The sequence below is a fragment of the Coenobita brevimanus genome, chromosome 39 (genome assembly GCF_032717465.1).
Source record: "Coenobita brevimanus isolate Jiangsu-jjx chromosome 39, ASM3271746v2, whole genome shotgun sequence".
In the NCBI taxonomy this organism is placed as follows: domain Eukaryota; kingdom Metazoa; phylum Arthropoda; class Malacostraca; order Decapoda; family Coenobitidae; genus Coenobita; species Coenobita brevimanus.
Genome location: NC_136992.1, coordinates 2331436 through 2352500, shown reverse-complemented (window position 1 = coordinate 2352500; position 21065 = coordinate 2331436). Strand labels below are relative to the sequence as shown.

Below are 21065 nucleotides of genomic sequence, written 5' to 3'. Positions count from 1 at the left end.
AAGATGAGATGTGCATGTAGAATGAGAGAGGATGAGAGAGAGAGAGAGAGAGAGAGAGAGAGACTGACAGATACTGAGACGTGGAGATGAGAGCGAGAGACTTTGCCTGAGAGATCACAGAATGAGACGAGGGGATGAGACGAAGCGACTGTCTGAGATGAGAATATGAGATAAGGTGAGGGCGAGAGATAGCCTGAGAGATATTGAGACAAGGAGATGAGGGCTATCAGTCTTCCTCAGAATTAATATCTCCCTCAATCTCCACCCTTCCTCACCATCTCCACCAATCTCCACCAATCTCCACCCTCTACCCTATCTCCCTCTAGCCACGCCTCTCTCCCTCAGTCTCAGTCCTTCCCCCAGTATCTCCAACAATCTCCATCAATCCCCACCTTTCCCTTAGCATCTCTATCCATCTCCATCAATCTCCACCTTTCCCTTAGCATCTCTACCAATCACCACCAATCTCCATCCTTCCCTTAGTACATGTATCTCCACCAATCCCCACCTTTCCCTCATCATCTCTACCTATCTCCACCAATCTCCACCTTTCCCTCATCATCTCTACCTATCTCCACCAATCTCCACCTTTCCCTCATCATCTCTACCTATCTCCACCAATCTCCACCTTTCCCTCATCATCTCAACCTATCTCCACCAATCTCCACCTTTCCCTCATCATCTCTACCTATCTCCATCAATCTCTATCCTACTTTTATCATCTTCCATCTCCATCACCACCTCCACTCATCACCACCGTTTCCCACCTATCTCCAACAATCTCCACCATCTCTTGCACGGTCTCCATCTTCGTATCTCCCTAGCCTTCACGGAAAACACGAAAAATTGCTCGTAGACGAAGTTTGTGGGGGAGGGAAGAAGTGAATGGGGTTATTCAAATGAGGGTGAAGGGGAGGGGGAGGCTATGGGGAGGGGGAAGCCAGGGGGAGGGGGAGGCTATGGGGAGGGGGAAGCCAGGGGGAGGGGGGTCTAGGAGGGAGGGGAGGGGGGAAAGCTAGGGGGAGGGGAAAAACTAGGGGGAGGGGGAAAGCTACGGGGAGGGGCAAACTAGAAGAGGGGAGGGGCCAACTAGGAGGGGGAGGGGACCGACTAGGAGGGAGGGGGAAGGGGCCATTTTGGGAGGGGAGAGGGGACAAAATGAGGGAGGGGAGAGTGGGATAAGGAGGAGGAGGAGAGAATGGGGGGAGCGATTCTACGCTTCCAACAAAAGTTACGTCTCTCTCTCTCTCTCTCTCTCTCTCTCTCTCTCTCTCTCTCTCTTCTACGCCCATTATTCCGAAACGCCTAATCACCTTATCCTACAGAGGCGATAATAACTGATAAGAAAAATAAAGACAGCCATTATCAAATACAATCTCCCTTAACAAATTACTGATAAACACAACGAGAGCAGAAAATGTACCCATTTCACTCTAACTTGGCCCAAAATTGCCATCTCTCCATCTTGAATGCTGAGCTGTAACAGTGGATTAAAAGTAGAATCTGATAGTCACGAGGAAGTGCTATGGAGAAGTGTAGCCTGGTCTGTCTGTCTGCCACTGAGCTACGTGAAATAAGCTGAGGAAGGAGAAATATCTGGACCAAGTTAAGGTGAAAGGAGTATAGAAATTTTGACTAACGTTCTCTTCTAACTCTCCTGAAGTAACTCTCCCTTCTTCCCTCTTTCAGTAACTCTCCCTTCTTCTTCCTTCTGCAGTAACTCTCTCTTCTTCTTCCCTCTTACAGGAACTCTCCCTTCCTCTTCCTTCTGTAGTAACTCTCCCATCTTCTCATGTATAGTAACTCTCCCTTCTCTTCCCCTTCTGCAGTCACTCTCCCTTCTTCTTCCTTCTGCAGTAACTCTCCCTTCCTCCGCCTTACACTAACTCTCCCTTCTTCTTCCCCTCCCGCAGGTCCAGAATTTTGGGGCGTGATAAACCCGGCGTGGGCGATGTGTACGGAAGGACGCCGACAGTCGCCAATTAACCTGGACCCACGCACCTTGCTGCACGATCCAAACCTCACACCTGTCTCCTTTGATAAGACTCAGGTAGGTGGCAATTAGTTACACACACACACACACACACACACACACACACACACACACACACACACACACACACACACACAGCTTACCTACATGCATTCAGCTTAGCAAATAATTCTAAGGTTTTTAGAATAGTCAAATATTATGTCACATTCTCTCTCTCTCTCTCTCTCTCTCTCTCTCTCTCTCTCTCTCTCTCTCTCTCTCTCTCTCTCTCTCTCTCTCTCTCTCTCTCTCTCTCTCTCTCTCACCACAAACCCCTGGTCATTTTTTCTCATGTAAATTGTTGTTATATTTGCTGCATGAACGGGTATAGGGAAGTGTCGATTGGGTGAAAATGACAAATGCTCAAAATAGTTTACTGGGTACGAGAGAGAGAGAGAGAGAGAGAGAGAGAGAGAGAGAGTATGTGTGTGTGCCAGATAAAAGCTATCGTCACATTCTTCCTGCAGAGTTTGATAGATAAGTTGACAGACATACAGACAAACATAGGTAGGCAGGTAGAGAGAGAGAGAGAGAGAGAATTGATTGATAATAAACTTATAGATTGATAGACAGACGGATGGACAGATTGGTAGTTAGCAGGCATGGGACTTAAAACTCTCCCTCTCTCTCTCTCTCTCTCTCTCTCTCTCTCTCTCTCTCTCTCTCTCTCTCTCTCTCTCTCTCTCTCTCTCTCTCCATGTGTCCCGGTATCTCCCCCCAGGTGCAGGGCGTACTAGTGAACACAGGACACAGTTTGGAGTGGAGGGTGAAGTCATCCTCGGGCCCACCTGTCAACCTCTCAGGGGGACCTCTCTCCTACACCTACTCCGTCAGCCACCTCAGACTCCACTTCGGCGAGAGGGACCTACAGGGCTCAGAACACACCGTGGCCAACTATGCCTTCCCTGCTGAGGTGGGTTGGGGTTGGGTTGGGCTTGGTTAGGTTGGGGTTGGGTTAGACTGGGTTGGGCTTGGTTAGATTGGGTTGGGTTGAGGTTGGTTAGGATGGTATGGACGGAGTTACTTTAGGCTATGTTGAGTTGGACTGGGGTGGGTTGGGTTGGGGTGGGGTTGGGTTGGAGTGGGTATGGCTTGATTTGACTTGGTTGAGGTGGGCTGGCCTGTGTCGAGCTGAGGTGGGTTAGGATGGTATGGGCGGGGTTGGTTGGGGTTTAGTTTGGGTTGGGTTGGGTGGGTTGAACTGTACTGATCTAAGATGGGTTAGGATGGTATAGGCTGGGTTGGGTGGGGTTTGCTCTGGTTGGGTTAAGTTAGGGTAGGCTTGTTTGGGTTCGATCATGCTGAGCTGAGGTGGGTTAGGATGGAATGGGATGGGTTGGTTTAGGTTAGGTTTGGCTGGGTTGGGTTAAATTTGGGTCTGCAGGTTGATTTCGGTTTGCCTGGGTTGGGTTAGTGTGTATGAGGTGTTCTGGGTTAGACTGGGATGGGTTGGGTTTCATCTGGTCTAATTTAGGTTGTTTTGGGTTAGCTGGGTTAAAAATGAAACGTGTGGCTTTGTAGGGTGTGATAGTGTGAAGTATGACATTTTGTGGAGTAGCAGTGTGATGGTGTGAGGTGTGGTAGTGTGTGGTGTGGCAGTGTGAGGTGTGGTAGTGCGTGGTGTGGCAGTGCGTGGTGTGGTAGTGTGAGGTGTGGCAGTGTGAGGTGTGGTATTGCGTGGTGTGGTAGTGTGAGGTGTGGTAGTGTGTGATGTGGCAGTGTGAGGTGTGGTAGTGTGTGATGTGGCAGTGTGAGGTGTGGTAGTGTGATGTGTAGTAGTGTGAGAGGTGGCATTATGAGGAGAGGAAATGCGTAATGTGTTTCCTATTCCTACCTATTTAATATTTTCATAGCAAATAGAGTGATGATGATGATGATGATGATGATGATGATGATGATGATGATAACGATAGACAGTGATGACGAAGACGACGACAAAGATGATGATGATGATGGAGTGATGAAGACAACGACGACAACAAATGACGATGATGATGATGATGGTGATGATGATGATGATGATGATGATGATGATAACCTCTACTAAGCTCTTCTAACACCTCTTCTAACCCCTTCTAACCCTCCTCCAGCTTCAGGTCTACGGCTACAACGCTCAGCTATACCGTAACTTCACCCAGGCGGCCTCTCAGGTGTATGGCGTGGTGGCGGTCGGGGTCATGATACAGGTAGGTCAAGGTCAAGGTACAGGTAGGTCAAGGTCAAGGTAAGGTAGGTCAAGGTCAAGGTAAGGTAGGTCAAGGTCAAGGTACAGGTAGGTCAAGGTCATGGTAAGGCAGGTCAAGGTCAAGGTAAGGTAGGTCAGGGTCAGGGTACAGGTAGGTCAAGATCAAGGTAAGGTAAGTCGGAGTCGTAGTACAAGTAGATCAAGGTCATGATACAGGTAGATCGGGGTCATGGTACAGGTAGGTCAAGGTCAAGGTAAGTTAGGTCAGGTGCCAGGAAGGGGGTGCCTATACTACGTTCACTTTAAATTGACCTGGAATTGCCATCTCTGGTTCATGAATGCTGAGTTGTAGTAGCAGATTGACACTAGAATATGGTGCTAGTCACGAAGAAGTGCTGTGGAAAGGATGCAAACTCATAACCATTACTTTAACCATGAGTAAAATTGTCATCTCTCCATCTTGAATGCTGATTTGCAAAGGTAGATTAACGCTAGACTATGGTGCTAGTCACGAAGAAGTGCTATGGAATGGGTGTAGAGCCGTAGCACTGTCTTCATCTGCCACTGAGCTACGGGAAATAAGCTGCGGAGGGACGAAATTCTGGGCCAAGTTTAGGTGAAAGCACTATAGACACTCCCTCCAGCCTGGGTTAAGGACAGAGGGTGGACATGTACGTGAGAGAGAGAGAGAGAAAGAGAGAGAGAGAGAGAGAGAGAGTATATCAATTACTTATGTCAGTAATTATTCAGTCCATCCTTTTATGTCTTTATACATCTACTCATCATTTACTCAGTCACCCAGTCTATCTATCCATCTATCTATCTCCCTATTAATTTATCTACCTGCATCTTCCCTACAGCTAGGCGACCGTACCTCTCCAGCATTAGCCAGAATGCTTCAGGGACTGCCCAGTGTCAGATATGGCGGTGAGTACTCGAAGATGGTGAGTAAGATGGTAAGCTGGTGAGTAAGATGGTGAGTAAGATGGTAAGATGGTGAGTAAAATGGTGAGTACTCTAAGATGCTGGGTATTCCACACACACACACACACACACACACACACACACACACACACACACACACACACACACACACACACACACACACACACACACACACACACACACACACACACACACACACACACACACACACACACACACACACACACACACACACACACACACACACTCACACACACACACACACACGCTGTAATATGACTCCTTCTCTGTTGCCTCCATCTTCTCCTTCACCTTGCATCCCTTCCTCACACTAACCCACACAGAGCAGAAAGCCAGAGCAGCAGATGGAGAAGAGAGATTGTTATTAGTTAGATCTAGCTTTAATTCTTAGTTATTGCCACACTCTCCTACTCACCCACTCACTCACTCACTCACTCGCTCACTTACTCATCTGACTCAAGGTAGTTCGTTGCATTTCCGGTATATATCTTTATACTCACATAATGATCTTTCCTCTCATTTACTCATTAAACTCATTGCTTTGTTGATCCATCCCCTGACTCATCTCACTCCTCACTCACCTCACAGCCCACTCATCTCACTCCTCACTCATCTCATTCCTCACTCAGCTCACTCTTCACTCATTTCACTCCTCACTCATCTCACCCCCTCACTCATCTCACTCCCCACTCACCTCACGTCCCTTCCTCACACTCACCAACTCACGCACCAAGTTAGAAAGTGGTGCTACTGACATGACCATCCCAGCAAGGGCAGTAAGTGGTAAAGAAGTGACCTGGCCCGACCTGACTTTAAAATGCACCTTACACCTTTCCCATCCCCGTCCCTAAAAATACTGTACCATATTACTGTCCTGTATCACTGTACCATATTAATGTACCATCTTTTTGTACCCTATTACCGTACCCCCTTTGGCTGTGGCTGTGTTGGTATGGTTTATTTCTTTTATTTTCTTTCGTTCATTTTTCTTGTTCTTGGTGATGATGATGATGATGATGATGATGGAGGTAGTGATGATGTCGATGATAATGACGGTGATTAAGATGACTTTGATGATAATGAAGACGACGACGACAGTGATGAAAATGATGATGGTGGTGGTGGTGGTGATCTGTGTCGGTGATAATGAAGACAATGATGATGATGATGATAATGATGATGATGACGAAGGTGATCTGCGACGGTGATAATAAAGCGATGATGTTTATGATAATGATGATATGATTTTGATGATGATGATGATGACTCTCTCCCCGTGTCGTTCCAGGGTCGTCATCGCCTCCTCACGACCTGGTGGTGAGTGAACTGCTGCCCACGACCGACCACTACCTCACGTACGAGGGTTCCCTGACCGTTCCGGGATGCCACGAGACGGTTACCTGGATCCTGCCCAATAAACCCCTGTACATCGCCTTCACACAGGTAAAGCAGGTATCATTAACACTCCTAGGCTCACTAATTACTCTACACACAGGTAAAGCAGGTATCATTAACACTCCTAGGCTCGCTAATTGCTCTACACACCTTCACTGATTAACACAGGACAGGTCACGTAAGGTAAGGTCAGGTTAAGTTAGTTTAGGTTAGGTTAGGTTAGGTAAGGTAAGGTATGGTAAGGTAAGGTAAGGTAAGGTAAAGTGAGGGCAGGTATGAACAGGTAAAGTAAGGTAAGGTTAGGTTAGGTTAGGTTAGGTCAGGTTTGATTAAATTGGGTTGGGTTGGGTCAGGATACGTTCAACTTGACTATGTTACTCTCGATTCACTATAACACTCACAGGATATGGCTTGGGCAGGTGTCGTCTTACGTGTCTCATACTCCTGGCGAGTAAAAGAAACATTGCTTTTAACGCCTCAGACCCTCGCTTCCTCTATCTTCTTCCCGATGCAGTCTTCCACACGACTCCCCTTTCATCTGCAGCAACACACGGCTCAGTCTTTCATCTTCCTTCAGTGTCCTCGATGTCTGCGCGTCGTGTTATCTTTCTTGGATACGTCGCCTTCCTTCTTTAGCAGTATCAGCTTCCCAAAGGCTAGATGTGTTGAACCGACCCCACATTCTTTTTAACCCTGCTTTTATATTGACCGTGCAAAGAAGCCTACAGTATAATTCGCCCCTGTTTGGAGTAGAGCTTTTACACGTTAAATAGTTTACCACAAGTAGTATTTATAAACAAGGCGACATGTAATCCATTTTCTCTCATTTACTTCCTTCTCCCACTTTCGACTTTCAGTTTCTCTCTCTCTCTTTGCCGCAGTGCTTCATCACTCTCCCTCAACAGTCATGATTTTAGGCAACAGTGTTTTTGAACTTTCTACATGCGTTTTATTTAGATTAAAATGAGTATCTAGCGCCCGTTCTTCGACACACTCTTACTCCTTTTTCAGCTCGACTCTGTACCTCAAAAATTAACCATTATTCTGGGTATTTGAAAGTGGAATTATTGTTATTTTGGTTTTCAGCTCCTCAAGTTTCCTAGGAAGGGGTGGCAAGACATTCATCCTTTGGTTCCTTCTTCTTTTCACATACAAACTGGCTAAAAATGGTGCATAAATTTTGGAGGACACTTTTTTCCTATCGTGTTTTGGGCCAGGCTACACAGATGAATTTCCTGTATTCAGCATCAGAGCAGTGGACACGGGTGGAATGAGGAAGTGTTTTATTTTATTCCTACCACGCCAGACGATTTTATAGCTCTTAGGACGGACCCTCTCTCAGTCAAGGAAGTGATAGTCAGGAAGAAGTGCTGTGGAAAGAATGGAGACTCTAGCACTTCACACTAACTAGACGAAAAAGAAAGTTGTCATGTCTCCATCTTGAAAGCCGAGATGTAGAAATTGATTGACACTAGATTAAGGTGCTTCCCAGTTCGAAAATGTCTTCAGAGATTAAGAATATTATCTGGTGAGAGCACGAATGGACAGAGAAACAGGCCTTGAGGGAAATAAGAGGAGGAAATAATTACAGAGGAAATGCTGATAGAGGAAATAATTATAGAGGAAATACTGATAGAGGAAATAATTACAGAGGAAATAATTATAGAGGAAATAATGATAGAGGAAATAATTACAGAGGAAATAATTATAGAGGAAATACTGATAGAGGAAATAATTATGGAGGAAATAATTACAGAGGAAATAATTATAGAGGAAATAGTGATAGAGGAAATAATTACAGAGGAAATAATTATAGAGGAAATAATGATAGAGGAAATAATGATACAGGAAATAATGATACAGGAAATAATTATAGAGGAAATAATGATACAGGAAATAATTATAGAGGAAATAATGATACAGGAAATAATGATACAGGAAATAATGATAGAGGAGATAATTATAGGGGAAATAATTATAGAGGAAATAATTATAAAGGAAATACAGTATTGATAGAGGAAATAATTATAAAGGAAATACAGTATTGATAGAGGAAATAATTATAGAGGAAATAATGATACAAGAAATAATTATAAAGGAAATAATTACAGAGGAAATAGTTATAGAGGAAATAATGATAAAGGAAATAATGATAAAGGAAATAATTATAGAGGAAATAATTATAATTGGGAACGTAAACCCAACAGCTGTAAACACGAAACGTCACGCGAAATGAACAGATCTTGAATTTGCCTCTCTGTTATCTTTTTTTTGTTTTGTTTTTCTTGGTGGGAGCAATTTTACGGGCTCCTGGCCTTTGGTTCCTTCTTTCTTGCAAAAAAAAAAAATGGTGAAGGAAGCGGCTCGGGATGACACCAGCATTTAATTTGGCTACAGGTAAAAAAAAAAAAAAATAGCTCAAAATTGATCCCCCCCCAAAAAAAAAGTATCGCTCAAAAAGGGGTCCCCAAAAAGTATCGCTCAAAAAAGGGTCCAAAAAAAGTATCGCTCAAAAAGGGGTTAAAAAAAAAAGTATCGCTCAAAAAGGGGTAAAAAAAAAAGTATCGCTCAAAAAGGGGTAAAAAAAAAAGTATCGCTCAAAAAGGGGTAAAAAAAAAAGTATCGCTCAAAAAGGGGTAAAAAAAAAGTATCGCTCAAAAAGGGTAAAAAAAAAAAGTATCGCTCAAAAGGGGTAAAAAAAAAAAAAGTATCGCTCAAAAAGGTAAAAAAAAATTATCGCTCAAAAAAGGGTAAAAAAAAAAATTATCGCTCAAAAGGGTTAAAAAAAAAAAAAAGTATCGCTCAAAAGGGGTAAAAAAAAAAAAAGTATCCCTCAAAAGGGGTAAAAAAAAAAAAAAGTATCGCTCAAAAAGGGCCCCCAAAAAAAAGTATCGCTCAAAAAAGGGCCCCAAAAAAAAAGTATCGCTCAAAAAAGGGCCCCAAAAAAAAAGTATCGCTCAAAAAGGAGTAAAAAAAAAGTATCGCTCAAAAAAGGGTCCAAAAAAAGTATCGCTCAAAAAGGGGTAAAAAAAAAGTATCGCTCAAAAAGGGGTAAAAAAAAAGTATCGCTCAAAAAAGGGTCCAAAAAAAAGTATCGCTCAAAAGGGGTCCAAAAAAAGTATTGCTCAAAAGGGGTCCAAAAAAAAGTATCGCTCGAAAGGGGTGAAAAAAAAAGTATCGCTCAAAAAGGGGTAAAAAAAAAAAAAAAGTATCGCTCAAAAGGGTCCCCAAAAAAGTATCTCTCAAAAGGTGTCGAAAAAAAAAAAGTATCGCTCAGAAAAAGGTAACTTCATCTACAATACACGTCCAACACACATTCCTCGTTCTTGTCTCATTGCTTCATAGATAGATAGATAGATAGATAGGTAGATAGGTAGATAGACAGATAGGTAGGTAGATGGGTAGATAGACATATAGATAAGTAGATAAATAGGTAGATAGATAGACACAGGTAGACATAGATAGATAGATAGATAGATATGTAGGTAGGAAGATACCGTGCGTACAGAGGCTTAAGGTGTAAAGTTGCCATCTCTCCTGTAGAAAGAATAACACTAGAATATGATGCTAGTCACGAAGAAGTGCTACGGAAAGGATGTAGGGCCGTAGTACTATATTATTCTCCCACCTGTGCTGTAACAAGAGATAAAAACACTAGAATATGGTGCTAGTCACGAAGAAGTGCTAGGAAAAAGAAGTAGGGCCGTCGTATCATCTTATTCTGCCGCTGAGCTACGTGAAATAAGCTGCAAAAGGACGAAAATACCGTCATGTTAAAAGTGAGCGAACTACAGTGAGATAAAAAAGTTGTTACGTAGTTAAGGGCGAGTCTTTGATGTCCCTCTGATCTAACGCGGCTACAGAGTGTCCCAAAAATACGGCAGAAGAGATGCGATTAGGGTAATGACGGTGCGCTGAACTTTTGACGCTGCTGTAGAGAGGGAGAGGCTAATGTGATCGGGTACAGCCAGACAAAAAAAAGTTGTCACGATCAAGACTCTACCGTGTCCCTCCGAAAAATGAGGTTAAACGAGATGCGATTATGGTGATGATGAAGCGCTAAACTTTTTGACGCTACTGTAGGAGGGCAGATAAATGTAATAAAGTACAGAAAAAAAAAATAATAGTAATGTAATCAAAAGTTCGCTTACACTCCCTCCCTGGTTGTGGAGAAGGAAGAAATTACAGGAAAATGTGGAGAGAGAGAGAGAGAGAGACAAAAAGTTATCAAAAAATGGTCATTAAAAAAAAAATCATTAAAAAAAAAGTCATTGAAAATAGCCACAAAAAATAGTCATCAATGTCCTAAAAATAGTCACCTGAAAATAGTCATCAAGAAGCAATTAAAAAAAAAGAATAGTCCAAAAAATAGTCCTCAAAAAATAGTCATCAAAAAAGTCATCAAAAATAGTCATCAGAAATAGTCATCAAAAAATAGTCATCAAAAAATAGTCATCAAAAAATAGTCATCAAAAAATAGTCATCAAAAATAGTCATCAAAAATAGTCATCAAAAATAGTCATCAAAAATAGTCATCAAAAATAGTCATCAAAAAATAGTCATCAAAAATAGTCATCAAAAAATAGTCATCAAAAAATAGTCATCAAAAATAGTCATCAAAAAATAATCAAAAAATAGTCATCAAAAATAGTCATCAAAAAATAGTCATCAAAAAATAGTCATCAAAAAATAGTCATCAAAAATAGTCATCAAAAATAGTCATCAAAAATAGTCATCAAAAATAGTCATCAAAAAATAGTCATCAAAAATAGTCATCAAAAAATAGTCATCAAAAATAGTCATCAAAAAATAGTCATCAAAAAATAGTCATCAAAAATAGTCATAAAATCATCAAAAAATTACCATGACTCCTTCTGTGCCTTACATGTCGAGTCACTACGTAGAACTCTGAATTGCTCTTATGAAGGTGGGGACGCTACCATCCACTCACTCGATATGGCGCCACTTTCAGGTGACTCTACACTGAATAGCAAGCCAGGCATCCTATAACTAACCAAAGGACACCTCGTGGTCTGGTAGGTTCAGGCGCTTCAAAATACAAAGGTTGGTTGGGGTATATTGCTCACACCATGCTACTCAGGGAAGGGTGACTGGTCTCTCTCTCGTCTCAAGTATCCTTTCAGTAAGTCAGGAATTTTTTATCTTTCTTGTCAGGACTCTCAGATGATTCTAACTTTATTCCCGCCATTAACAAAGGACTTTACTCAGCTTAGGGGGAGAAGTTGGGAATAAATCGGACAGAAGAGTGTGTTTCGGCAGACGGTTTTACTCCAAAGGGCCTCCCCGTCTGCGTCGCCCCAGAAGGGTTGCTAGGGCGGAAAATTCTCCTCCCCAGCCCCGGTATTTTGTCAAAGGAATTCCACTGCCAGCCTGCCCTGCCCTGCCCTGCCCTGCCCTCCCCTGTCCTCCCTTGTCCTGCCTTGCCGTGCCCTCCTCTGTCCTGCCCTTGCCTTGCCTTGCCCTGCCCTGCCCTGCCTTGTCCTGCCCTTGTCCTGCTCTTGCCTTGTCCTGTCCTACCCTTCCCTACCCTTGCCCTGCTCTGTTCTGTCCTACCCTACCCTTGCCTTGTCCTGTCCTGCCCTACCATCCCTTGTCCTGCCCTGCCTTGCCCTCCCCTGCCCTGCTGTTGCCTTGCCCCGGGTACTATCGGGAAGGGTAATTGGTGGGGGGACAGAGGGGGAAGGTAGAAGGAGGGGGTGAGGGAGAAAAGAGAGGTTGGGAGAGATGAGAGAGAGAAGCTGGGAACGAGAGGAGGGGGAAAAATTGAGAGCAAGGGAAAAGAGGAGGATGACTACTAACCTGCCCTGCCCTGCCCTGCCCTGCCCTGCCCTGCCCTGCCTCGGGTTCTGTCGGCAGGGGTAATGGTAGGGAGCAGGTGGGGTGACATGGAGGTGGGGAGAGGGATATTTGAGCGGGGAGGGGGAGATAAAAGACCAAGAGAAATGGGAGAAGAGTGACAGACAGAGGGAGGGTGAGGGATGGAGAGGGAAGCAAAAAAACAGCAGGGTGAGAGGGAAATAGGAGCATGGAGCGGGAGAAGAGAGAAAGGAAGCAGAGAAAGGGGAGAAGAATGGCAGACGAAGATAGGGAGAAGGAGGTAGGGTAGACTGAGAAGCAAAGAAGAGAGAGAGAGGGGAGAGACTAGGATGGAGCGATGTAAGAGGAAAGGGGACGTGTGAGAGAGAAGAGATAGGGGTAAAGATAGGCAGGGGAATGAAGAAAGGGAAGATAGGAGGGGGTTAAGAGGGCGAAGGGAGATGGAGGGATAGAAGGAAGGGAGAAAAATATGTATAGGGAGATGGGAGAGAGAGAAGAGAAGGAGAGGTGGAAGAGGAGATAGTGGCGAGAACAGAGTGATGGGAGGAGAGGTGAAGTACAGAGTGAGGAGGAAGGAGAGAGAGACTGAGGCAGAGAAGAGATAGAGAGAGGAAAAGAGCGACTGAAGGGACAAGGAATGAAGAGAGAGAGAGGGGGGGATATGGGCGATGGGGGGGAAGAGGGGGGAGGGGGAAGAGGGAGGGGTGGAAGGGGGAAGAAAAGAGGAAGGGAGAGGGAGAGATGGAAAGATGGAGGAGGAGGAAGAGAGGAAGGTAGGAGTATGGAGAGAGAGAGAGAGAAATAGAGAGAGAAAGGGGATACAAGGAACAATGGTAGAGAGAAGGGTAGTGGGAGAGAGAAGAGAAGGGGGGAAGGAAAAGGAAGGTGGAGATGACTGGGTGAAATGAAGGAGAAAAGAATGGAAATGAAGAAGGGAGAGGAAGAAGAGAGGAAAGATAAAGAGAGAAAAAGAATGAGAGAGAGAGAGAGAGAGAGAGAGAGAGAGAGAGAGAGAGAGAAAGAGAGAGAGAGAGAGAGAGAGAGAGAGAGAGAGGAACGAAGAAGAGAAGAGAGAAGGGTGAAGAGAGGAAGATAGGTATGGGGAGAGGAGGAGTGCAAAGGAGTACAAAGGAGTGCAATTAAAAGCAGATGGTGAAAGTAGAAGTATTAAAGAATTCAAGATAAATAGATAGATAGATAGACAAACAGATAGATAGGTAGAAAGATAGATAGTATACAAATTTCAGACAATTCAACTATACACACACACACACACACACACAAGCAAGCAAGCCAAATCAGAAAAAATATAAAAAAAACTCTGGATAACAGCAAGCTAAAAGAAGAAATATGAAAAAAATCCTCGCCAGGTGTGCACAAAAGCGTCCCACTAAAATTTAAAGATGACTAAAACATTGGAACAGCGGCGGATGGTGGGCAATACCGGGAGAAAGCGAAATGGACAGAAAAAAACAGAAAAAAACACACAGAGGGTAGCACAGAAAATACAGAGATACAGAGAAAAACATAGAGATACATGGAAAAACACAGATACACGGAAAAACACGGAGAAAAACATAGAGGTACACAGAAAAACACATTCTCAGAAAAACACAGATACAGAGAAAAACAGAGACACAGAAAAACAGATACACAGAAAAAAAAGATACACAGAAAAACACAGATACACAGAAAAACACAGCGATATACAGAAAAACACAGAGATACACAGAAAAACACTGACATGCACAGAAAAAACACAGAGATAAACATGAAAACAGATACACAGAAAAACAGAGATACACAGAGATACACAGAAAAACACAGAGATAACAGAAAAACACAGAGATACACAGAAAAACACAGATACACAGAAAAACACAGAGATACACAGAAAAACACAGAGATAACAGAAAAACACAGAGATACACAGAAAAACAGAGATAACAGAAAAACACAGAGATACACAGAAAAAAACAGAGGTACACAGAAAAACACAGATACACAGAAAAACACAGATACACAGAAAAACACAGAGATACACAGAAAAACACAGATACACAGAAAAACACAGAGATACACAGAAAAACACAGAGATACACAGAAAAACACAGAAATACACAGAAAAACACAGATACACAGAAAAACACAGAGATACACAGAAAAACACAGAGATACACAGAAAAACACAGAGATAACAGAAAAACACAGAAATACACAGAAAAACACAGATACACAGAAAAACACAGAAATACACAGAAAAACACAGAGATACACAGAAAAACACAGAGAGGTACACAGAAATAAAAACATACAATGAATGCTTGGAATAGGGTGGTAAAGGTCACGTAAATGTATAAAGAAAACACACATACGTACACATTTCACACACACACACACACACACACACACACACACACACACACACACACAACTGGAGTATTTTGAGAAGTTAAAAAAAAATAGGGAAGAAAATACAGATTCGGATACACACACACACACACACACACACACACACACACACACACACACACACACACACACACACACGAGATAGAGAGAGAGAGAGAGAGAGAGAGAGAGAGAGAGAGCATCCCAGACATAAGGACATAACCATAAGTGAATTCTTTTTTTTTTTCTTTTTTTTTCTTTACATTTTTGTGACTCTGAATCTGGAGAGGGACGCCTTCACGTGGTGGCACTGATATATCCTGGCGGTGGAGCTGCCTGGCTATACACGCGTCCCTCAACTCCCTCCCTATCCCCCGAAAGGTGGATGGAGGGCTAGTGGAGAGGGGTAGCTTCAGCCTTCAGTCCACTGGGTTTAACAAATGGATGGATGGATAGGTGGATAGGTAGATAGATAGAAAGGTAGATGGATAGATAAATGGGTAGGAAGATAGATAGACAGACAGACAGGCAGATAGACAGATAGATAGACAGATAGACAGATAGATAAATGAATAGATAGATAGATAGACAGATAGACAGATAGATAAATGAATAGATAGATAGATAGGTGATAGATAGATAGGTAGATGGACAGTTAGATAAGTTTTACACATAGGCGATATCTCCTGAACTCATGGACAGATTTCCACCAAACATTTGTCAATGATGCAGTATGAAGGGACGATGAACTAATTAGGTCAGCAAGGTCAAGGGGTCAAAGGTCAGGGTCATACGGGGTCGACTTGGTTCATCTTTAATCTCACTTCAGTCCACTGTTATTTCCTTCATGGCGGTTGTTTGGCAAGTCTGTAAGTTTTATTTGTTTGTTTTGTTTATTCACTAATTCGTTGCTTTGTTTATTTTATCACTAGACTAATTTTCCCCGCTCATTCTCTTCTTTTCTGTAGTCATCTCCTCCTTTCCTCCACTCATTCTCTCCTTTCCTCCACTTATTCTCTCCATCTCTCCCCTCATTCTCTCCATCCCTCCACTCCTTCTCTCCATCCCTCCACTCATTCTCTCCATCTCTCCATTCTCTCCATCTCTCCACTCATTCTCTCCATCTCTCCACTCATTCCCTCCATCTCTGTACTCATTCTCTCCATCTCTCCTCAACCGATGCGCAGACGAACGACAATAATAATACTTTTCACACTCAATCTCTCCTTCTTTTCTCTCCACTCATTCTCTCCATCTCTCCACTCATTCCCCCCATCTCTCCACTTCTTCCCTCCACCTCTCCACTCACTCTTTCCATCTCTCCTCCCTCCACAGATGCGCAGTCTTCGTCGTCTCAAGCAGGGCTCCTCAGACTTCCACAGAAACGCACCTGTAGCCAATAACTTCCGGCCCATCCAATCGGCTCACCATCGCACCGTCCGCACCAACATCCACTTCTCTCAGCCCGCCCAGGTGTGTGTGGTGGACAGGTGTGGTGGTGTGGAGTGTGCGGTGGAGAGTGTGGTAGGGGGTGGATAGGGTTGGTGTGGTGTGGGAGTGAGATTGTGTCTTTGTGGTGTGGGGTGGGGCTGGGATGGTGAGGAGGTGTGGTGTGGTGATGTAGAGTAGGGGGTGTGGGTGTGGTGTGGTTTGGTGTGGTGAGGTGATGTGGAGTAGGGGGTGGATAATGTCGGTGTGATGTAATGTGGTGTGGTGTGGGATGCTGTGGGGGTATGGTGTGGGGAGTCATGTGGTGTGGTGTGGTGTAATGTAGTGCTCTCTCTCTCTCTCTCTCTCTCTCTCTCTCTCTCTCTCTCTCTCTCTCTCTCTCTCTCTCTCTCTCTCTCTCTCTCTCTCTCTCTCTCTCTCCCTTTAAGCAGAATATGATAATGATGATGAAGATGATGATAATGATGATGATGATGATGCATAAGAAGCGAGCCCACCCCCAAATCAACCAATAAAATAATAATAATAATAATAATAATAATGATAATAATAATGATACTTTATACGACTTACATTGCACTTAGATACTTATAAATATTCTTACGTTACAGGGGAAGAAGTGTTCTGTCTCTGAGCCAAGATTTCACTACAGAGGTAAGAATAGAAAATAGAGAAATAAAGATGATAATTGATTGAAAAAGTGAGGTCCATTTATCTCGCTTTATTTGTATGTTGTGAGGACGCCTGTTAGTTTTATCAGTGTCTATCCTGCGTCAGTATTTCCCACTCCCATTGCCAAGCCCACACCAGCAGCCTCAGCCATCCCTGCAACACATATATACACAGGATCAATGTAGGATGCGTATATATTGAAGTAAATATATTTGGGATAAAGTAAGTGTTATGTTTACTGTGTTTTTATTCATGCTTGATTGTTTCTCTCTCTCTCTCTCTCTCTCTCTCTCTCTCTCTCTCTCTCTCTCTCTCTCTCTCTCTCTAATATTTTTTTCCTTTTTTCAGCCAACGAATGGATCAACTCCTGACCTGACACTGCGTCTCTCCAGTCTCTTTCTCTCCCTCCCCTCCATCTCTCCAGTCTCCCTCCCTCCCCTCCATTCCTCCACCCTCTCTCCCTCCCCTCCACTCTCTCTCCCTCCCCTCCATAAAGCGGTGGGGGGACAGAAAATAGTGTAAATACAAGTGGATCTTTCGTAATGGAGATATTTTTAGTGAGGTGGAAGGTCGCAGGAGTGGTGGACATGTAAAGAGTGTCTCAGTGTAGTTATGTGTGTGTGTGTGTGTGTGTGTGTGTGTGTGTGTGTGTGAGAGAGAGAGAGAGAGAGAGAGAGAAGTGTGTGTGTGTGTGTGTGTGTGTGTGTGTGTGTGTATAAGTGTGTGTGTCTACAGGGGGGTCACCTCACCCCATCTCTGGGTGGGAAAAGAGGTCGGGATCATGATGGAGATGATGTGTGGGCGGAAATGTTTGTATTTATATAATCCACCTGTATGTAGCTCCTGTAACTCAGGAAACCATTTACAACGCTGGGTGGTAACCATCTAGCCAAATAACGGGGTGACGTGGAGCCTAGTACAGTGTCCCGGCAACTGTCTGAATAGCCGCCAATGCGGCGTCCACCAAGGAACCAGATCTCTAGACTAATCCCTGCTTCTCACTGTGGCGAAACGCTATCAACCACATGGGAACATCGGTTCAGTTTACGGGAAGGCCCTGCAGGGGTGGTTGTTTGCCTGTGGTTGATGGGTCTGCTGGATCAGACAGACTGGGGTAGCACAACAACAGCCTACAGGTGGCAGTGTAGGTGGCTTTGGTCATTTTCCAACACCTCCACCGCAGCACAGTACGCCTCCATAACCTCTTTGGTACAAACTATATCGATGTTAAAACGGTAATGGTAACAAACAAAATAATATTAGAGTTTCATACACAGAATAAATCGCTTAAGAAGAGGTGTTACGAGGCCTTAATGCCACCTAGAATACGTGCCTGTATCCATTTCATTAAATCTAGCAATTTTATTCCGTCTCCCGGCAAGCCATTTTATTCGATAACAAAGAAAAACCCAAGTGTGATCCTAGGTGGTTAAGGACCATACGTGGCGCCTCATCCTTAGTGATTTATTCTGCAAGTTACACCTTAAACCATTGTATTGTATGTTATTTATATGGTTGTTTTTTTTAATATAAAGAAAGCATTGGCCACCCCGTTTGGGATACATGGCGTCTGGCAATGAATGAATGAATGAATGCATCAGTCACACACAAAACGATGTTCAGGTATCATGGACAGAATAAATCGCTAAGGAAAAGGTGTTACTAGATCCCCTTACAATAGGACCCGTGCAAGCTTAAGGTCGGTTGTATTCTAAACGGGATGGAAAATTTCGTACACCAATTCCTCAGATATTTAATTTACACTGCAAACTTTTCTGTCCTATTCTATGTTAATCTGGCATTTTATGTAGATACTATAAACATAAAGTAACATTGGCCTAATACAAAAGTTCAGCATGTAATGTGCAAAATAAATAACTAGGGAAAATGTGTTACGACGGCACCTGTTGCCTACAATATGGTATTATGACGTGCGTGTGGACGGGGATATATATATATATAACTCTGAATTCGGCTAAAATTGTCATCTGTCCAATAATAAATATAATAAATACATTAACACAAATATGATGCTAGTCACGGGGGAAGTACTATGACAAGGACATAGAGCCGTCGTATCATCCCATGCCGCCACTGAGCTATGTGAGATAAGCGGCAAAAGGACGAGAACCTGGGGGAAGTTAAGGTAAATGAATTCTAGCAGCTTTGAAACACCAAACTACGCACACCCAAAGCAGGACCGACCCAGTGAGGCGGCAGTGGTCCATTCCCAGCTGACTTATGGCCAGAGCATGGGCCAGAGCGTGTAGTGCCAGCGGGTTACGTGAAATTAGCAGCAAAGGGAGGAAAATCTGGGGCAAGCTGAGATGAAAGAACTCTAGCGGCTCTGAAACACCTAACACCGCGCTCTCGAAGCAGTACCGACCCAGTGAGGCAGCGGCGGTTCATTCCCTGGTGATTTATGGCCTGAGCTTGTAGTGTTATTTACGGCGTGCATTTGTGAGCTTGAATGCTGCTTTCCTCACCATCAAGGAATATTTAGACAACAGAGAGGTCTTGTTTATCCACTTCTCTCTCTCTCTCTCTCTCTCTCTCTCTCTCTCTCTCTCTCTCTCTCTCTCTCTCTCTCTCTCTCTCTCTCTCTGCCACATAAGGCATCTCTAAACTGTCTTTGTACTCCTTGATGGTATTGTTGGTGGTGATAATGTTTGTGATGATGGTGGTAATGGTGGTGATGGTGGTGATGATGGTGGTGTACGTGAGGGATTTTCGGTGATGAGACTTACGACTGAGGAACCTTTATATCAACTGGATTATTTTAGTGATGACTTTGGTGGTGTAGCCGATGGAATTTTATCTCCCGTCGTGGCATTTACGGTAAGCTCGCTGTTTCTCGTTGATTTCTGGAGTTACACACACACACACACACACACACGTAGATAGAAAGACAGATTTATTTATATATCAATGCCAGCGGAGGGAAGAGAGATATAGCGAAGGTGAAATAGTGGACAGACTTTTGCCACGACCGTACCACACATTCACTCAGTTTTCAAGCGTTTCAAATCTGACACACGATACAAAAATTACATGGTTAAATTGCATCACGGTAATCCATTTAATATGATTGACATAGATTGATTGGCGACATTGTATGACGTTTGGCATGACAATAGTTCGAAGCTCAAAATACCATTATTGTAATTATTTTAACGAAGTGATGCCTTTTTTGCAATATTCTACTCGAATTCACAAATTATGAATACAATAATTGATTTCATTAGTCTATCTATCTATCTATTTATTGTCAGGTGCCCTAATCCCATAAGGGGTGCCACAAACAAATCGCCCCCATGTCGCCCTGTCCCCTTCCATTTCGCTGCCCTCCCCCCGAGCTCACACACCCCTCTCTCATATCTCTCTCCACTTTATCCCTCCACCTCATCCTCAGCCTCCCACTCCTTCTTCCCCCCCTCCACCTCGCTCACATACACTCTCCTCGTCAGTCTTTCACTAAATAAAATCCTACCCCTGTCATCCGAATCCAAATCCACCCGTATAAAAATCCGACAAAATCCGGGTGTGTTAATCCGGTCAGGAGACATCCACGTTAAATCCGGGGCACTTAAAGATCCGAACATTTTCTGAACGAATCGGATCTGAGTCTTATCTAGTGTGAGTCCTGGCGTGCAAGCTTACGTACACAGGCATGCACGTACATACTTACACTGCACATACACACAGGTACACATAGGCATACACACACACACCACTCCAACTAAGCTTGCTACGGCATACGTACACTCCACACCGAACTACACTACACTGCTACACACACACACACACACACACACACACACACACACACACACACACACACCAACCCCTCCACCACTCCATACCCACATACACATCGTTTAGGTGTGGAAATTCGCCAGCACACACACACACACACACACACACACACACACACACACACACACACACACACACACACACACACACACACACACACACACACACCAGCCACTTCACCACTCCACACCCACATACACATTGTTTAGATGTGGAAATTCGCCAGCACACACACACACACACACACACACACACACACACACACACACACACACACACACTGTATTCATCCTTGTCACTCCCTTTTGCAACCTCCAGATC

At 43.7% G+C, this 21065-nt stretch overlaps 1 protein-coding gene across 1 annotated transcript in view; it reads left to right on the top strand.

Moving 5' to 3' along the window:
- Positions 1 to 17337, top strand: part of LOC145396737 (carbonic anhydrase-related protein 10-like) — a gene marked incomplete at its 5' end in the record, with an annotated part of 58303 nt that extends 40966 nt beyond the window's left edge. Inside the window, 8 exons of the mRNA XM_080270022.1 lie at positions 1914 to 2050; positions 2754 to 2945; positions 4123 to 4218; positions 5078 to 5144; positions 6472 to 6626; positions 16143 to 16280; positions 16868 to 16910; positions 17277 to 17337. Of these exons, the coding sequence (XP_080126148.1) occupies positions 1914 to 2050; positions 2754 to 2945; positions 4123 to 4218; positions 5078 to 5144; positions 6472 to 6626; positions 16143 to 16280; positions 16868 to 16910; positions 17277 to 17299 (851 nt within the window). The remainder of the gene's footprint in view (positions 1 to 1913; positions 2051 to 2753; positions 2946 to 4122; positions 4219 to 5077; positions 5145 to 6471; positions 6627 to 16142; positions 16281 to 16867; positions 16911 to 17276) is intronic.
- Positions 17338 to 21065: the final 3728 nt, after the last annotated feature.